Source organism: Parasteatoda tepidariorum, chromosome 1 (genome assembly GCF_982258835.1).
Source record: "Parasteatoda tepidariorum strain Cologne lab strain chromosome 1, Ptep-v5.0, whole genome shotgun sequence".
Taxonomy (NCBI): domain Eukaryota; kingdom Metazoa; phylum Arthropoda; class Arachnida; order Araneae; family Theridiidae; genus Parasteatoda; species Parasteatoda tepidariorum.
In genome coordinates, this window is record NC_141755.1 from 3,587,849 (window position 1) to 3,608,878 (window position 21,030).

The 21,030-nt window shown below is 29.0% G+C and overlaps 1 protein-coding gene across 6 annotated transcripts in view; it reads left to right on the top strand.

The window, feature by feature from the left end:
* Nucleotides 1-21,030, top strand: part of LOC107451321 (regulator of G protein signaling 18) — a 79,057-nt gene that overhangs the window by 36,305 nt on the left and 21,722 nt on the right. For 4 of the 6 annotated variants that reach the window (XM_016067401.4, XM_071180249.2, XM_016067390.4 and 1 more), the window contains one exon: nucleotides 20,055-20,368. In XM_016067401.4, the coding sequence (XP_015922887.1) occupies nucleotides 20,055-20,368 (314 nt within the window). Of the gene's footprint in view, nucleotides 1-12,172; nucleotides 12,477-20,054; nucleotides 20,369-21,030 lie in introns of those variants that run through there. The other 2 variants (XM_043041917.3, XM_016067395.4) reach the window with 2 other exon arrangements.

The window sequence follows — 21,030 nt, forward strand, 5'->3', positions numbered from 1 at the left end:
ATTCGGTATTCAATAAACGGACGGAGAAAGATTGTAATAGCAAAAAAAGACGGGGGCAAATGGGTAAATCATTCATATAGTTTGATCTATTGGCCTTATGACGTCATTGATGACGCGAGAAGTGCTGCGTGTGGGAGTTGGAAGCTGATAATAAAGTTGAAGAGAGTCAGAAAATTCCTGAGTTGTTAATGGACGTTCAATCGATTAAAGGATTCCCTAAAGACAGATTAATTGCAGCTTTTTCTATAACCCCTCTTTTCAACCATTTTTTATGATGTTTATACCACTTTGTTTATTGGGATTTATGTCTGGAGAATTTTTCCCCCGGATATTATGACATATTGATTTCTTTTCTTTTAATTTAAAAACTTTTTTATTCTATGAAGTAATACACTTGTTAGAAAGAGTTATTTTAAATTTGAAATAAATAATAAATTTTTTTCTTCATTAAAATGATCAGTTTAGTTTTTCTTTATATTATCAGTCACAAGCATAATTTCTCCCTTCTAAGCAAAATATAAGTAAACTTTGTAATAAAATGTAAAACTAAATCTTATTAAAGTATTTTTCTTGTACTTTTGAATGTAATATGCTTTTAAAAAGATCACTTTTAGACTTCACACAGACTTTAGGTTTCTTTGACAAATCATCAAACAAAGCAGGTTTTACTGCCAGAAGAATTTTAACTTCTGTTTTTTTTTTAAGGAACATTCAAAATATTTTAAATAAGGATGAAGTTCTTAACACAGATTGGCCACCAATACTGACGGCAATGAAAAGTCGACCCACTTTTGTTTCAAATTTTTGTCTTTTGCCCAGCATATTCTCTTTCAACCATCAGTGGGTCGCCTTCCTTAGTAGGGACAAAGTCGGTGTCTATTGTGAATTGGACTCAAAGATTTTGACTGATTCTCTCCGTTCTCAAGAAATGGAGTCCTCACCGATGCCGCTTTTAATACGAACTGTTGTTAGTTTTAAGAAAATCTCTTAATTGTTTGATAAACAAATACTTTTTAATGTTTAAATACAAAAGGGTCCTAAAAACTTTCTGACAGGATCTTCTTTCTTAATACGAATAAATAATTACTGTACTATTCTGTACCATGTATTCCTTTGTAAACTATTTTAAAATAAAATACTTTAAAGAATGCAATCTCCAATGATGAAATTTGAAATTGTCTGCGGTGTTTGCAGCATAACAGGCAATCTCAAATTTATTGCATGGCTAGGTATATCATTAATAGTAGTTTAAACGGGAAAGTAGTCATACTAAATATTGAAACTTAGTCTCTAATTCTGCGAAGAATACACTTGTATTAGTCTAGAGGTTTTTTTAAAAAATTTTTAAAAAATATTAACTAATTTTAATGAAGTAAATTAATAAATAAATTTCGAAGTTGAGTATAATACATTTGAATTTTTTAAATATATTTCGAATTATTGTATTAAACATCTATTGTATTAAAATGAGTGAGCTCATAGTAGATGAATGTGTTAGTAATAAAAATATTCATTGTTTTACATCATTTTTCAAAATTAAATAGTTTATTACCATACATATGAACGTGTGGCAATTGCTTCCTTTTTTAGAGTTTGCTTTTTGATAATTAAACCTTCAATTGTAAAAGATTCATGTTTGAAATCAACTGGTTCGACTAAGGAACATAAAATATTTTACATTTTGTGATAAATTAAGCCTTGTTTTACAATTTCAACTGTTCAACAAGTGACACATAAGACTTGAATAATTAAATATGTATGTTACAATTCGTAGTGCTACATGCATGCAACTTAATATTATTTCTTGTCAAAGAAATCTTGCTTTTTCACAGAGGTTCATTGATCTAAAGACTGACCCGAACCCAAAGTTGCAAAAACACTTTTTGCAACTTGGGAAGATTGCCAAAAAGGGGGTGGAAGCTTTTTATCCCAGCAAGAAAATAAAGAACTCACCAAGAAAGAAGACATTTTATACAAAGAGAAGCATTTTTCTACGGCAACTAATGATTAACTTCGTTGCATAAATCAAAAGAAAAGAACAAAAATTGCCCATGTAAAAAAGAAGAAGAAGAGCACTTGAAAACTTAATGTGTTTTTCAACAAGCAGAAAATTTTTTGCCTTCATTATCTATTCTTCGCCAATTTCTGTAAAGAGGAGCGCAATAATGTATTATATAATGGGAAAAAACATGATTTAGTTAAGATAATAAGAGTGTATTTAGTTTGGAGCAATAATGTAACGTGGCTTCTTTTAAATACGATTTGGTTCATTATTTCGGAAGAAATGCTAAGATGACTTCAGCTTAATTGAATCTGTGAAGAGAGATAGAATTTAATCTGATTTAGGTGGAGGAAATACCAACAGTTTGTAAATGACGACACAACTGGTAGGAAAAAAGCTCCTGATGCTCAGAAATTTGTTCAACATTAGTTGAAGAAACCTACACGTAGAAAAGTCATAAACATTTATTATTTTAAATTTGAAGTTAAACTTGTTAGCGCACAGCATTATTGTTTGAAGATAGTTGGTTTATTTATTTATTTTATTTATTATTTTTTTGTTGTTGAAAATATGAACAGTTTTAATAACATGATTTCGTTATTAATGTTACCTCTGGCCAAGTAATACAAATGAATCCACCTTAATATAATTATATTTAAAAAATGTTGTTATGAAATGTAGATCAACATTAATGGAAGTAACCCACGAAGAAGTCATAAACATTTATTTTGAATTTGTAGCTAAACTTGTTTGCATTATTGTTTGAGAATAGCTGATTTATTTTATCGAAAGGATTAACAGTTATAATAACATGATTTCGTTAGTGATATTACTTTTGTTTAAGCAATACACATGAATTCACTTTAATATAATTATAATAAAAAATGTGGATATGAAACTATAGAAATGAACCATTAGAAAATATTCATTGTGTTTAAATGTGAACTTCTTGGTATTTTTTAATAAGAATACTTCTCCCGACTCTTTAGTTTTAGCGTTAGATTAAATAGTGATAGATTGGTGAATAAATATTTAATTGGTATATTTTTCCCTTTGATACCAGGTTTTTCCAAAAAAATGCCCCTAAACGCTGTATTTTATGAGTACCGCAGCGTCCTGGAGATTTCTATAGATGTTTCATGAAAACATTACAAATAGATTTTATTTTCATTCTTAAGGCTATTAGCTACTTCAGATGCAAATGGAAGTTTAAAACAATTGGCATGTCCGGCGCCAAGAGTAAAAAGTTATTTAAAGTAGATAAGTACAGTTGACCCACCGAGGTGTAAAACTGCATTTTTGTTACGGTGATGAGAAAAGTAGCTTTTTAAAAATATTGGTCAGACATTTGAGTTTATGGAAGAGGATATTTTTGAGTGCCACTCATTTTCATTAAATTTGCTGTCGCATGATTTCTGTCCGAAATAATATTCAATACAAAAATATGAAAAATATTTTTATATTATTATATACAGAATATTTCTACATAGTTATTGCATAATACATTTATATTATTACACAGATGTTAACGTGCATGGTCATAGGGAAATATTTTATAAAATGATAGTGCAATATTAATACAAGTAGGAAGAATTTTCCAAAAATTTAACTACTTAGCGAACACTTGGAGGAATCTTCCACTTCTTTACGTTGTGGAAAACTGAAGAGTCCGGATTCATAGCTTAGAATTAAAAGCGATATGTTAGGTGACTTTGTTGCATCTGTGGTTTTGGGTTTTTATGAAAATCGAGGTTACTGGTATTTCAAGATTCACTGATCTTTTGCATTCGTTTCAGATATATTACAGCTCTTAATTACAGTTTATAATTAGTGGGTTCCCCCAGGCTTTAAAAAATACAACTGGTTGTAACTAATTGTTCTAGGGCTTAATAAACAATTTCGTAGGTAGCAACGTTGTAGCACCTGTATTGACTCCAGACGTCAAATCACATATTAAACCCACCACAGGTCCATCATGCATTTGGGTTATTTCCGCTGTGATGCCCATTCATTTATTATCTTAAGTTCGAGCTGTTAACTTTATGTTATCGTTTTTGCCACAGTTTGATGTGTATATTCATGTGTTCTTCATTCGGTTCTCTATTCCATGAGTTATCCTCAAAAATGTCTTCAATTGCCCATCGGTATATATTAAAACCCATATAACGGACAAGAGATTGTAGTTCCGGACTCATTTTTGAAAGAACCGAGTCTGTACTCAAGTCATGCTGACACACATTCTAAGAATTAAAGTCCTGGCTATTTTTTTTTATGTTTGAAAGCAAAATGAAGGGTTTGCCACTCGACATTAGAAATGAAAAAATAGTCATTATCATAAAAACTTTATTTCTTATGACTAACGAAATTTTCCTCCAAAAATTATTTGTTGAGTGAAAATGAGTTGATATGAAAACTTAATCATGAGCCTAATCCTAAATTCTACTTAAAATCATATCTATCAGCTGCACTGAAAATGTGACCTTTTGAGAATACCTTTATGAAAAAGGTGGTAGGACATTTATGCTCAGACTTATTAGATGCTAGCTGAATGCTCGTACTTCGTTCGTGTTGGAAAAAAAAGTAAATGATCAATGGACACAGATGCCAACTTTGCGCATTTTGCGCAACATTCTATTTTTATTTTTAAAATGGTAACAAAGTGTATGTTTTCTATTTATTACTTTCATTTATGAATTTAGTTTAAAACTATTCAACGATATCAAGGATAAATAATTCTTAAAAATGGGCAGTGCCTAAAAACTAATTTTTGATTGATTAGAGCTGCAAACTAGGAAACCATTCATATGTCAAGTATTTATCATATCCTATGAAAAATTCTTCCTTTAGCATGTAGCGCGCAAACTAGTGGTTTTTTGAACGTACATATGTACACAAAAATGTGATGTGAATCGGTTAGAATTGTGGATTTGTATAAGGTACATACATACATACATATAAATATTCTTTTTTATTTATATAGACTTTCTTACGTTAGCTTTTACTTTAGTTAAAAGTTATCACTGTAATATAATTTTAAATCAATATTTATGCCATTTTTATTTAACATTATGACTAGCTTGTTTTTCAGATCATTCTTATTAACCCTGTATAATAAACATGCCCAACCAAGCCTGCAAATTTTCTGCGTTTTTTGGGAAAATTTCTTCTAGTGGTAGCTAGTTTTATATTTTAAAGTATTCATTTTTTGTTTTATAAATTTAATTTAAAGTTATTTTCCACATAACTACACAAAAATGATTCAAAAGTGAATAGGTAACGCCACTTTGTTTCAACTCTCTCTCTTGGTGATGATGGAGCTTTTAAAATGTTGACTAAAGTACCAAAAATTCTGAAAACTTTAGTTTTTAACTGTCTAACACTCTAGAAAATATTTCGCAAGAAGCTTAGTAATTGGTAGTTCGTATAACTGACCCCATATAAATATAAATTTCAAGAGGAAAATAATTGAGTTCCCAGTTTTTATCTTTTTGTAATAAAATTCGTCAAGACAAAGAACTGTTTTGCATCACGTCTTATATTGCAAGCCAATTAATTATTTCCTAAAATGTAGATAAGTCACTTTTTGCTACAGAAATACGAATTCATTCGAGAGAAATAAATTTAAATTATGAATGAAATAATTTTCAATTCATTCATTGATTTTAAACGACGCATCAACCATGAAAAAAAAAGTTTCGCATAGTTTTTTAATTTTTTTTTCATTGAAAAATGTTCAAAAAACTCTTAACCAAATAAAAATTACAAAAGTCTTCCTTGTAAAGACTTTTTATACCCAAAACTATTAATTAAAATTTTAGAAGGACATGTTCTAATTTCAATGAATGCTATGACAGTATAACATAAAGGAAAAGAAAGATACGAGAAAAAAGTAATCCTTAAGATAAATCCTCATCCACTGAAAGTAAAAGACCCGGCTATTTCTGTCAACATTTGACTATTTCTGGAAAGTCAGGTATTATTTTTACACTTAAGAGAAAGTAAATGCTTCTGGTCTGCCAATTTGGCGAAGGTTTTTGGCAGTCCCGATCGATTTCGATTCCTCCAATCGAAGAAGAGTTGATCGATAATGCTTGAAGGAACCGATGATCATGCGCAAACTTAAAATACTTGGCGCACTTACATTCGCCTCTTTCTTTTTTTCAAAATTTTTTTTTAAAAAAAAGTCACAGAAAAATTTTGATTGTTGGGCCTTCTAATTAAGATCAGCATAAGAATAATCAGAATTAATTTGCTTGGAATATTTTTGAAGCATTAAAAGAACAGCATTTTTGGTGATAAAAAATATTCTAAATTAATGAATTATTATATTTATGGTATGAAATGTAATATAACTTTTTTTAAAATATTTCATCCTTTCATAGCTTATTTGAGAATTTAAATCAAACTGTTTTAATTTTTTTTTTTTTTAGAGAGAGAGAGAGAGAGATGATAATAATATTATAATTTGGTCAGAGGAAAATTCTTTAATATTCAGCGTAAACATGTTTTGAAGAAATAATTAAATGAATTATTTAGTAAATATATATTTTGACCTTATTGGGAAATTCTAACATGTGTTTCACAAAAATAAATGTGCTGTAAATCGGCTGTCTTTAATAGCTAACAAAACTCCTGCGTGTGAAAAAGGTGGTGTCAATTTTGTTATAAAGAAGCTGAAAACTTCTTAATATTAGCTTTCACAATCGAATTAAAATTTCATATCCTTCACCTTCAGATCTATATATATTTACTTAGAGAAAATAAAATATTCTGCTAGCTGCAAACATATAAAAAATATATTACTATCACTTTTTAACTTTTCCTGGGTACGCATGAGCCCTACTAGTGTCCTTTTAAAAAGACTCATTTTCAGAAACTTAAAAAAAAAAAAATGTTGCACAAGCGTTTTATAATTACAATTAATTTGCAGAAATAAATTAGTTTTTAATTGATCTAATGATTGATATAAATATTTTGATACCAAAGTAAAGGTTTGGTGCTTTTTGAAACCTAAAGTGGAAGTAATAAAGGGAAATGTCAACTTGGAATAAACAAATATGTACTACTATTTTTTTCATATGGGGTCTCTTTCATAAATCTACCACTTTCCGTGGCTGGACATAATGGATTAACCAGGCTAGGGCGACTTAAGGAACGATAAAGGATAAAGATAAGATAATTAGATAAAGGTATTGTAAGACGATTGCAATTGTTTTCTAGAGCATGCTACCATGGTGCAGAAATATTTGGGTTGTAGATGCTATTTTTACACTTTTTGCGATTTTTACAAATGGTTTAAATGACAATTAAATTCGTTTAAAATAACGAAAATTGGTTTATATAGGTCAACACAAGATATCACTGCTTGAATAGCAAGTTTTACGTATATGTTATATAAGTTCCGTGCTGTTAAAATTATTTTTAATATCAATTTTTTAAATAAAATAAAATATTAAGCCATGCATTTTACCTATGCTAAAAACATTCTAATGAAAAAAGCGCAAAAGTCGCTAGTTGAACTATAGTTGTTCAAGATCTTTCAATTGGGAGCTGCAGTATCTTTGTTCTTATGTTACTCTTGCTTTATTAATTGAAAATCTTATTCTAAAATGTTTAAGATAGGTTTAAATGAAGTTGAAAAAAGATCTATAAAGTGGTAATATATTTTTGGTTATATATCGTTTATATTTTAACGCTTTATCTATCATTTCAATTTTAAAGAGTCATGTGAAATAAATATAAAACTCTAATGATGTATAAATAACCCAAAATAATTAGCATTTTCAGCTTTTCAGATATTTATCGAATAGGTGGGAATTTTTGTATTCCTTTTCTGTTTTTTTAAAAATGACAAAAATGCTGCTTATCACTATCTTAAGATGAAACTCTTCTAGTAAAATTAACTGTGAAGGTTTATAGCCTTCGAAATAAATTCATGAGATGCCTCTGTAAATTTTTAGAACATTTTACGATTCATGTTTGAAAGTATTTTATGATTTGAATAACTCTTTAAATAAATGTCTTTATTAATAAATCTTCATTAATAAATTCTTTGAATTGCTAAAATACATACGTACTAACTTATAGTGTTTTTTATAATCACAGACTTTGACAACTCCACTTGTTATCGATTTGCATAAAAATTTTATATCATTCTAAATTACTAATGTATTTCATTTTCGCTTGTGTGTTATAATTACGTTTGTGGTTTTTGATGAATTAACTTTAAACTCTAACTTGAAAAATGTTCATTTTGTCAAAAACAATTTTTAAAAAAAATCCCTCGTGACAGAATTTACATCAATAATTAACAAACTGTCAAAAGTTTATGTAAAACGGATAAAAATTGAAGCAGTTATTGGGTTCGCTTTATTCAGATGTGAACCCAAAGAGAAGTCCTACGTTTTGATCATGCTCGCGTTCAATTTCATTTGTTTATAACTACTTTAAAAGGGTCCCAGAAATAAATATCTAAAAAAAGTGATTTTTTATCATTAAATACATTTACTGCTATTAAGTAGCTGCCAACTTGTTGGGTTTTTAGAAAAGATTTTATAAAATGGTAGCACAATAATACCTAAAGTATTGAGAATTTTTCAAAAATTAAACTATTTCGATAACAGTTAAAAGCTTAACTAATATATCTTATATACATCTGTTTGAATTATTTGCTTGTCAAAGTCAATTAGAGTTAAGGTAGGTAGATACGTACGTCATTTACGTCACCTTAGAGCTGCACGATGAGCTATTGGCGACGGTCTGGGAAACATCCCTGATGATGATCCGAAGGCATGCCATTGCAATTTTGATCCTCTGCAGAGGGGATAACTCCCCTGCTTTGGTAGCCCGACGACCAGCGTGCAAAGTCGAGCATTTTACGGTAAAACAGTTTAACGAGGACCGATACCGCGCACCCTCGGTCCCTACTCAGACTGGTCACCCACCCGCTTACTGACCGCAGTCAGTGATATTTGATTTCGGTGCTCTACTGAGAACCGTGTCTTTATGATTAATCGGACCCATTAGATTTAAATTTAAATTGAAACGTTAAAATGTCATTTTTGCTACCATAAAGAATTTTTTCATCGAATGTATAAGTTGGTCCTTATACTATAAATTCTTTTTCGGATGATGGAAAAATGTGTGCTTTAAAACCTCCATTTGAACGAAAGATAAGACTTCATTTCGTTTTTATCAGTGTTGAACTTTATGTGACGGATTCACATGGATATTCACAAGTATATCCCTTTTTCATCATTTTTTAGTCGTTTTTTTAAAAAAAATTTTTTTGAAACTTTTAAATGAAATAGTGTGTGTGTTTTTCTTATAACTTCAGGACCTTTTGTACTAGCATTCCATGAAATTTAGTCAGTGAGTGAAAGGGGAAATTATTGCCTCGAACCTAAAAATCGCTCAAAACTTTCAATTAGATTGTTCGGGAGAGATGATTGAAAAAGGGAATTTTTTCATTGGTTTTAGAAGTAGCTATTGATAAAAATTAAACTAATAAAAATAATTCTGTTCTTTTAAATATTTTAAATATTTCAGATGAAATCAATGATAAAATTGAACAGAGTGACATAGTTGGACAAAGTTACCAAATTAGATTTAAGTTAAGAATTGAAACGAAAAACTAATGAAGAAATAGTTCCAATTCTTTTTGGAAAAGTATGAAATCACAGTACCATTTTTGACAACAATTATGCTCAATTAATTTTAATAATGGGTATTCATTGAATCTAAAATAAACTATGTACTATAGAGCAAAATGAATGGAGAAATGGAACTAATTCGTGTAAGAGAACCTGTCCAAGTATTATAGTATAGGCGCTACCATAATACTTTCACAGGTTCTCTGGCAATTTTACAGGTAATATGGCAATCTGTGCATCTTTAATAGGTACCAAATATACTAATGTAGGTAAAATGCATGCATTGTATTAGTAAATTTTGGCACCTATTAAAACTGCAACAATACTGCGCTGAACAGTTTTAATATAGAGTCTGTGGAAAGAATTTTTTTTACGGTTAGTCGATAAGGATCCAAGAAAAAAGCTTGACTGTGGTAACAATTATGAGTTGGTCTCGAGCATCATTCTAAATAATACTGAATGCAGTTAATTTGTAAGGAGGAACCTCTAAAAACGTGTTTTGCTAAATCTAATAACCGGGAACAAATAAGAATAAATAAATAAAAAATAAGCATTTTTTAACTTCTTAACTGTGTTAGTACATATCTTTTAGTTTTGTGCAAGATTATTCAGTGCTGATTTTTTTGATTGTTTCTAATTTTGTCTTCAATTCCTTACGAAAAATGAGTATTCAGCTAATATTTCAAAAACTATTAAAGATGACTGCAAGAAATTTGGAATATTTATTTTTTTTTAGATATCATTCTTTATCTCATTTATAGCTTTAAATAAAAAAAAAATTTTTTTGCATTCCCCCCCCCACAACTTTAGCAAAGTTATAGGAAAAAAATGCTATTCTACTTAAAGAAATGTTAAAAAAAAATTTGTGAACACCAATGTCAAAATGCAAGAGAAAGAAAGAAAATATTCTTAATTTTATATAGAATAAATCACAAACTATCAACACTAAATAATAACAATTTTAATCGAATCAAAAATCAGAAAAACAATAGTTTTCAAATTTTATAAAATTGGCTCTTTACCCTTTGACGCTGAGTATCTATCTATCTATCTATCTATCTATCTATCTATATATATATATATATATATATATATATATATATATATATATATATATATATATATATATATATATATATATATATATATATATATATATATATATATATATATATATTTTTTTTTTTTTTTAAGGTATTAAAAATTATGTTTTTTTTTAAATATTTTTAAAAAATTATTGTTAATAATTTTCTTCTCCTGTCATTATTTTTTATTTTTTTCCATATTCTCTGAATTTTTTAGCTTATTTTATGAGTTCTATATACTTGCAGCTTATGCGCAGTTAATAAAACTTATTAATTATTTTCGTTTTTCTCTTTGTTTTTATAGTGCTATGTTATAGTGATCATATTTAGAGCAGCTTTAGCGCTTGATATTATCTACTATTACCTTACTTCCGTTTTCTTTTTGTTTCCGTTTTTGTTTTTATTGTGCTATATATATATATATATATATATATATATATATATATATATATATATATATATATATATATATATATATATATATATATATATATATATATATATATATATATATATATATATATATATATATATAATTTTTTTAAAATTATAAACAGACTAATTTAGATTATCGGAATTACATTTGCACTTAAATATAAAATCCGAATGTATAAAGTAGTTGAAATTTTTATGCATTCACATTCGAAAATTTAATAATAATTGATTTTAAAAACTGTGATTTCAAAAACTGTTTCTATGATGAATTTCTTTAGTTTCAGTTTATTTCTCCAGTTTTCTTTTAGATCTTTAGTTTTGGATTTTCAGTGATGAGAGAAATTTCAATGGTGATGTTTCTCTTAGATCTAAATATAACAGCAAATTAGTGTATATTTGAAAAATTATTTTTTTGAAAGTGAGTTGTGTTTGGAAGATTTTATCTTTAACTCAGAAAAAGACACCCGTGTTTCATAACCATAAATTATTAAAATGCTAAATATTATATTTTTCACTTATTTTGATCTAAATTAATGCAAAATAATAAAAAAAAAAGTATGAAAAATATGCTTAATAGAAATTCTGCGTGAAAGGATTAGAAGATTACTGCACCACATTTGTATATTTATTAAAGGGTAAATTACTACAAAAAATAAAAATAAAAAAGCAAATGCAAGAATTTTTGCAAAAATTTCAAAAATGTGCCTTGCAGGTCTTTAAAATGAATTCAAAGTACGTAGAATGATTTTCTTTCATTATCCTCTTAAAGAGAAAATGACTTAAGTGTTTTCCCCTCCAAGCATTTGTAGTATTGGTTCAGCTAATCCCGTTACTTAGATGTATCTTCGACAGTTACTTTTCATCACGTCGCTTATTTTAACTTTGCTTGAACAAATAGATGATAAATATAATTATGTAATGTCCTGGAATAATTTCTTAAGAAGGAAAAAAAAAGAAAAAGAAGCGTGACAGGACGCCTTAGAGACCGGAACCGAAGTCTGGCTACTTCCGCGCGGAAAGGTACATTGGGATCCATTGGTAACCAAACAGTTCCTCTTCAACTACCTCAACTAGAAGAAGGGTGTGTAGCAACAAGAGTTGGGGCTCGAATGTTAATGCCATTTTATCAGAAGTTTTGTGCGAGGTAAGCCGCTGCACGCACTCTCTGTTCGAATAAACGCGATGTGTGCGTGTCATGCTTGAATTAGCAGGTGGACCGTCCTTTGGATTTACAACGGGTCATGTTCAGTGTGATTGAACTGTCACGAAGATTCTACCAAAAAGACTTCTGAATGATAACTGGTGAGTCTTTTTCTTTAATGAAATACTCTTTTGGAGAAAACTGAAAGAACCAAATTTATGCGAAATGTAGAATAAAAATAATAGAATACTTTTGTGAGATTTAACCCTTTGAGGTCGAACTAACATAAGTGGAACCAAAACCGGCATCATTCAGCATTAGTGGATTATCAAATCAGTGAATCGACGTTTTGAGTGCATCAGTAAATGGGCTTTTAAAAGAATTTTTCGCAATTTATGGTACGGCAATCGATGACCATGCTTTGATTTTCACTTCACTAATTCTACGTATAAATGCTGTAAAAAATGAATTAGTTTCAAATCATATATATATATATATATATATATATATATATATATATATATATATATATATATATATATATATATATATATATATATATATATATATATATATATATATATATATATATATATATATATATATATAAATTATTTAAATACTAGTCAAAATCATTTAAAGAAGAATGAAATATATTTGTATAAATTTTGCTACCACATTAAATATAAAAATAAAATCCAGAAAAACTGGAAAAGAGTTAGCAGGTCATTTTAGATGGAGTAAATTGCTGTTAACTTCTATTGATTTTCATAACTTTATTGAGTTTTATTAACTTTTATTCATTTTTATTTAACCCTTTCCGTCGCAGATGTTTACAGTTCTGCAGCACTTGAACCAAAAATGCTTGTTACCGTACCGTACCGTAAAGTGCCAAATGCCGTAAAGTGCTCGACTTCACGTGCAGTTCGTCGGCTACCGAAGCGGGGGTGCCATCCTCTCTGCAGAGGATCAAAATTGTTATGGCACGTCTTCGGATCATCCTCAGGGATATTTCCCAGACCGTCGCCAATAGCCCATTGTGCAGTTCTAGTTCGACGTAAATGAACTACAACAACAACATAAACCAAAAATGCTATAAACCACAAAAGTGTAAAACTTTTTGCTTTCACCAATATTTAGCTACTGCTATTCTTTAAGCAACCATAAGAAGATGAAGTATGCCTCATCAACAAAATTTCTCAGGGTCCTCCCTGTCCGAGCGGTATCGCCTGTCAAACGCTGTGCAAAGCGTGAAGGTAGCGGGTTCGAATCCCACTGTTACCCTGGATGCATCTTCATGCTGTCGTCCTTCTTATTGCGCTATCTGTCCTTCTATTTGACAAGCCTAAATTGAGCACACAAGCCTGCAAATGTATGTAATACCAATAAACTAAAATTACTCTAGCTGAGGGCACAGTTGTCAATTTATTGCCTGACAAAAATTCGCTGTTCCTCAAAGAGTTTAAAGAAATGCTTTGATAGAAGTACGTCAAATGCCTGAATTTGATAGAGTTAATTTGTTTAAAAAAAAAAGAAACTTTAGCTGTTTTAACCTCTGTTACTCTAGCCAGCAGTAATACTGCTGAATCAGTATTGTCATAGGAATACTATCTATTCTAAGAAATTTGTTGAAAAAATATTTAATTTCTATTATTATTTTTTTCCACAGAAAATAAGCAATCTGTGACTACCATTACTTTTTACCGGTAGTAAAAGGTATAATTGTTAATGAAATTTCGTATGAGTAAATATATTTGTCATGAATGTTAATATGTTGGTATACTTCACATTGGATCTTTAACGTATTATAAGTTTAAAAGTCATGGCTGCCAGAAGCATTTCAAATAAAATTTATTAAACCAATATTAAACGACTAACTTTTCCCCGTCGACGTTGTGTTAGCTTAACATATTGTAATGATGCAAAATGGATATTTTTTAAAAAATAAATAAATAAAGTGGTAGGAAATGAGTGCTTAAGCTACATTAATATCAAATGTATCAGTCATTTCAGTTTTTTTTTTTAAAAAAAATACTGTGAATGCATAATTTAAGATAAAAATGTAACTACTTTATAATAATATATTTCGATGAACACGAATGTCTTAATTTCATCGAAGTAAATGGAAAAAAAGATAAAATAATTAGTATTTAGCTTTTTGAGGGAAAAAAAACTTCGCGAGGAATAATGAGAGTGTTATCGATTAAGGAAAAAATTAAGCATGGATAGTACGAATGGGCAAGTTTAATTTTTAACTAACTTTATGAGAGTTCACATCATTATATTTTCTTAAATCCTACGAATATTTTAGCAATAGCGAATACTTGCAACTATGTCAACTTGCGCCACTTAGTGAAAAAAAATTAATGCTTGCAAAGTTTATGTTTCAATGTATAACTCTTGATTTAGAAAATTTGATTTGAAAATTATTTTGCCAAACATTATGTAAAAGTAATTCGAAAGTTAATGTAGAACGCCACTATCTTCCTGTTTTCTTGCGATGAGCCTTTAAAAATGTTGGCATAATTAACTAAATTTCTACAAGTTTTTGTTTTTAATTCTGCACAAATACCAACTTGCTCCGTACAGTGGGGGGCAATTATTTCCTAGTGGTAGTCTTTTAATGTTGTTGCTTCAGTAAATTCGATTTACAGGATTTTTACTCTTCACAACTTCTTATTAATTCAAAGGCTCACGTGATACGCCAATTTGATACTAGTTATGCCTTTTAAAAGTTATGCTTTTTAAAAATCTGCAAATTTTAGCTTGTAGTTTAGTTGTTACAAAATTTGTCAAATCCGGAGGAGTTGTCATCTCTGTTTACGCATTGTTTTGATTGAATTGCTATGAAAATGAGTTTAAGTACTCGAAGACAAGCACTAGAAGCACCGTTGGGGCCATTTTGATCATTTTTTGCCATTTTTTATGTTGTTTTTGAAGATAAGCGTAAGCTTCAAAGCTCATGGTTCTCGACTTTTCCTAAATTGTATTAAAATTTCATGCGTTTATGTTGATTATCAAAATAAATAATTATGGAAATAAACAGCCAAAAAAGAGGCCATTTTGACCCCTTAAGCACAGTGTACATTTTTAAGGTTTCGTGCCTGTTTTTGATTTCGCAAGTCGGCGAACTGAGAAAATGATTGATGAAGTGATACAGCATCTCTTTATAGAAGCTTTGTAGAAAGTGAAACAGTTTACATCCCTGTATTTCTACCTACATAAGTGTTTTTTAAAACTAAAAACGTTTGGGAAATTTAATATTTACTGCCACATTAATTTCAAAAAGCTTTAATAATTTTCACACTTAAAGTTTTTTGCTAGTAATGATTGCTAATTAAAATATTTTTTTCATCCAATATCATTTGCAACTTATTTTTTTAAGACAGAATTATAAAACACCTACTAATTTCAAACTTTTGAAGCTTATAAATGTAAAATGTCATAAGAATGATATGACAATCCATTTTATTGATATTAAATACAAACTTTATACTAATATTTACTAATATACTAATATATACTAATATTTACTAAACATAATTTTAAATCCGAAGTTTTCATATACGTTTTTAAGAACTAAACACCGCTTCATTTCTATTATGACTATTTATATTTCTTAGAATGCTAGTATTTTTTTTAGAGTAGAAATATTTTGTGTTCTTTTCCATAAAGAAAAATTCTTGCAAAGTTTGTCGGTGCGGGTAGAAGACTTTTTTCAATAAGGGTCTGCAAACAAGAGTCTAAAAGCGATATCCATACATTTTGAATTCCATGTTTTCGGGAATGAATTCTGTTCATAAAACGTTCAGTAGAATGAAATGTGTACATACAGACATTGAAAAGCATAAATATTAGATTTTCTTCCGGAGAGTTCTAATACCGTAGACAAATGTTTTACATTGACTTTTGGAAATGAATACATAATTCCAGTTTTTATACATGAACCATTAGTGGATCTTCATGAAGTTTTAAAAGTTTCACAAATTTCCGTTTGTTTTACTGAACAAGATTCAAAAATGACTCCAGCATTATTGGGGATCTCCCCCATAAAAGTATCTTTTCTTTCCTTAAAAAATCTCATTTTGGTATATGAACGTTTATTCTAAGTTACTATTATTTGCTATTTAATTTTGCCTTATGATATATATAGATTATTTGTAGAAAACCTCTTATCATTTTGAGCTTTCTCTTAAAAACTACAAAAACTACTTAGAAAATTGCTTGAAACTTTTTATTTTTTTAATATATTCAAATCAAGACTTTTTTCATTAGTTAATAAATACAATTCATTACAAAATTATGAGAAATAAAAGTAAAATTTATTCCACTCAAGCGCAGTATAAAATAGCTACTTTAATTACTTATATATTGCACAAATAATTTCAATTAATTTTTTTAAATTATGAAGCAGGCATTTTGTGATTAATTTTAAATTGCTCACATTTTATTAAATATTTTTAAAGTTTTATAAAAATCGTAAGACGAAATAATTAGTTTTTTTTTATGAAAATCTCCATATCTCCATAAATATTTAAGTTTGGTTTACGAAATTTTGCAATTATTGCATATATTAACCAAAATTGTGTTTAAAAGCACTATTTTCAGTTTATAATTTATTGTCGATCCCTCAAACCATTAAAAGCTTTAAACGTCATTGATATATATGAGAAATCGCATGACCTAAACACTTTTGAAGTTATAAAATAATTTTTAGAGGGTTTCTTGAGAAATATGAAAAAATGTATTAGTGTTTCAATTATTTTGTGCGTGCGGTATATTACTAAAATATTTTTCACTCACCTACCTCGTCTCCAGTATGGACTGGTTGGTTAAATGATTCGTTTACACAATTTTTATCGCAAGTTTTTGTACCAAAATGTGTTTAAAATAAATAAATAAAATAATAGATTTTAAAGAGGATTGATTTTTTCTTCTTTGTGGATTGACTGAGATTTGACTTTAGTCATCAAATTGCTCTTGAAAATAATGTAGCTTTCATAACTCATCAGTCGAACGAAACGGATGTGTTTGTTTCCCACCATGATTCCTATCTCATAGACAATTAACAATTGCTGGGTAATTCAGTTAGCTTATTTTAATTCTATCTCTGTTTAATCTTTGACTCGACTTATCATTCATCAGCTTTAAAGACATCATTTAAAAATGATTCTATTCGGTCCCATAATTCTTTGTACATATTTTGTGAGACACGCGTTCTATAAATTTTCTGCCTTCAATTGTTTGATCTTCACAGGAAGAGGAAATAACTTTTGTTTATCGTATTGCTCAAAGGCCATTGCTCGATTCTATGAGGTTGTTTATAATTAAATTGTAGTTATTTTTCTTTTAATACTTTCATTAACTTAAAATATTTTGCTTAAAAAGTAAACAAAGTTATTGTTTTCGGTCTAATTTCAAAGAAAAATAAAAATTAAAGCAAATAAATGAAATTTTTTAAAAGCATAGTGAGCTTAACATAGCTTCTGTAACGTATGTATAAAAAACTACCTTTGATGGAAGATTACTCTTGTCAATTTCTATTTCAATGTATGTTCTCTTAATGAGTCAGCTGATGTTTTTTTTTTATCTTGTATAAAATCCTATGTTATCGAGTAAAAAAACATAATGTGACTGTTTTCAGAATCAGCATTATTTTTGCGTGAAGAGAAAAAGGTTGGATTTTATGTTTTAAAGTCAAGTATGTAAACATGGTTTATTAGCAACCTTAACCCTTGCATCTGTGTTGTTTCGTACATGCGCACTTTATGATTGTGCAAAAATCTGCTCTCATCGAGACATCTTGTCGAAGGTCTCCGTGCAAAGAGCCATTTAAGCAACTCATAGGAAAAGTCTCCAATGTTTTCTAATCAGACAGATGATTTCAGGCTTAGTGCATTTGACCCACATACCTTTAGTGTTAATTAGAAAAAATATTATTCATTACACAATAAGCCTGATTTATGCCTGGTAGTTTGCCGTGAACTCAGATTAGTGAAGGCTTGTTATAAATAGCTTTATTAAATGTTTATTGTGATAGGGCAGGAGAATTCAGTCTGATTGAATAGTTTTCACTTATTTACTAATCAGTCTAATGTAATATAGGTTGATTGTAATGTATTAGGAATAAAACATTAAATGGATTAGAAAATACTAAAGACACTTCCAAATAGCCTCGTACATTGCACAATGACAGCGACATTTGCAGTGGATTTTTCCATAAATTTACGCATACGGGTTTTAAAGTTGATATTTAAGAAATTACTGAATATATTCTTCCACAGTTGAAATGTTTTCATTAGTTCCATATATTTCATTGTGTAACACACCAGGGAACCCCTCCAACGCAAAAAAGATTCTATTTCCCACTACAAATTATCTTAAAGTAAATTAAATAAAATCTGAAGAAAATGCGAAGGTATCTGATCTTTAAGTCTATTTTTTCTTCAAATTATCTGGGCAGATTTTATTTCCTACAAAAAATCCTCAGAATGAATTCTCTCTGCAGAATTCGTAAAATATTTTCCAAATACTGCTATCTATCGTGAGAGAGGGAAAATACTCTTTTTGTGTTAATCTATGCAAGAAAGATAGTTCTGTATTCCCACAGTTACAGGGACACTGGAAACTCTTCCTGTGTTGACGGAATAGCGGTAATAGTGTGGCGTCCAAGAACCCCCTTTCAGCTGGTCATAAGACTGACAGATTAGACTTCTCAGCTAAAGTATGAATCCAGCTATAAGGAACTCTGAGGTTTTATGAGGTGTTCATTATTCAAATTATTTGTTTAAAATTTAATCTGAAGATTTATAATAATCTACAGTATTGTTTGAAATCTTAAGATTAAGGAAAGTAATCAGACTTAAATTAAGATTTAAAATTGTCAGAATAAATTCGCTAATTTTCTTTAAAGTTAGGCTTAATAAGCGGGTCAAACTCTTTCAGTTTTTATCTTCTGCAGAAAATGTTGAGAATGTATTTTCAAAATTTTCTATAAAATATAGGCCTAATATAGGATTCTGTTTCTTCAAATGTTTAAGTCCTATTTAATCAGAAGAATATTTTAGGACAAATTTCCCTCTTTTTTTTCTGCTTGCTAATTCATAATATTGAAAAATGTTATCAAAAAGCCAGCAGATATTTTAGAGGTAAATAAAAACCTTCAAAAAAACTATGAAATGCCAACGAAAAAATCTGCAGATAGTTAAAAAAAAAAGTAAAATCTTATAAATATCTGAAGATTTCTGAAGAACTCTTTAAAAAGTGACTTTTTCGATGAAATTCTTAAGATATATTTCAGTAGTGTATTAACCTACAGAGAATTATCTGAATATAATTTCTTTATTTATGAAATTACTAAATAACATCTTTCATTATTATTGGTTTCTTTTCATCCATTGAAATGGATTCTATTAAACCTAGTGTACTTAATTTTGAAATGTTTTAGAAGTATTTTCAAAATATAAACTTCGAACTTTGAAAAAAAATTTAAATTACTTAATTTTTAATATTTAAAAATTGTGAACTTGATGCTATAGAGCACAATTCAACCAAAAAAATGAAACGGAAGCTGAATAAAATATTAATGAATTGCTTAATAAATAAGGAAATTGTGTTCATATAATTTCTCCGTGTATGTAATCCCATTTCTGGTTAAAGAAAATCCTTGATGCACACTATTGAGTTAAGCATTGCAGAAATTTTTAAGCTTTATTATTATTTTTTTTAATCTCTTTTAGATGTCCAGTCCACCGAAGGGTGGCAGCAATACATCAACAAGCTTCCAAGAAACCTCTAAATCCTCCAAGAAGAAAGATAAGAAATCGTCGAAGCAGCAGGACACTGCTTCGAGTGAAGCAGATGGGCATCCTGGTCCATCGACATCCATTGCCTCCCCATCATCCAAAAAGGACAACAGGGAGGAAAGCAGCGGGGGGATCAGCACCAACTCCACCCCTGTTGCTCACAACAACAACAATCCCGACAGGGAGAAGGAGAACAAGAAGAGCAGATCTTGTTTCTGTGTGACCTGCTGCTGCTGCAACTGTTCTTGGTCAGTTCTTCTTTAAAGTCCATCCGGTCATATCAAAATTTCTCACTTCAGAAATGCTAACTGTTTTAGTGAATCAAAAAACTACTGTTTTTTATCTTATGATTTTTTTCATGCCTGAAGAGTTATTTTTTCAAAATTCAGTTGAAAGTTTTTATTTAAGGTAAAATTTTGGTAATAATTAGATAAAATGTATTGAATTTCATTCATGTCTGGGAATATTTGTGCTCAATATTTAACTCCTTCTCTGACGTAAATTGCTCTCTTTTTGCTCCTAGTTTAAAGATGAATTTTGAAGTACCTTAGTTTCTTTTCTAGCTTCTCGCAAAAAAGAAAAAAAAAAAGACATTTTTAGTTAAGTAGATCAAAGCTTTTGAAAGTTTAAATGACTCATTAAATAATATTTGAAAAATTTCTTTATGCGTTAGAAAGAGCCTATGTTTATGTTTAGTAACATGCTTTTTCCTGCGAATATGAGACTTTCAGTCATCTTTTAGGTTTCTAGATTATTATGAAATCCACATTAATAGTAAACTAAATTTCCTTGTAGTTTCTATCATTTTGTACTTCTTTGTGATGAGGGCTTTAGGGAAATATTGTAAAATACATATAATTTACTTTTTTTCACCCATTAACAATTAGATATTTTTTATCTTTTAACATAA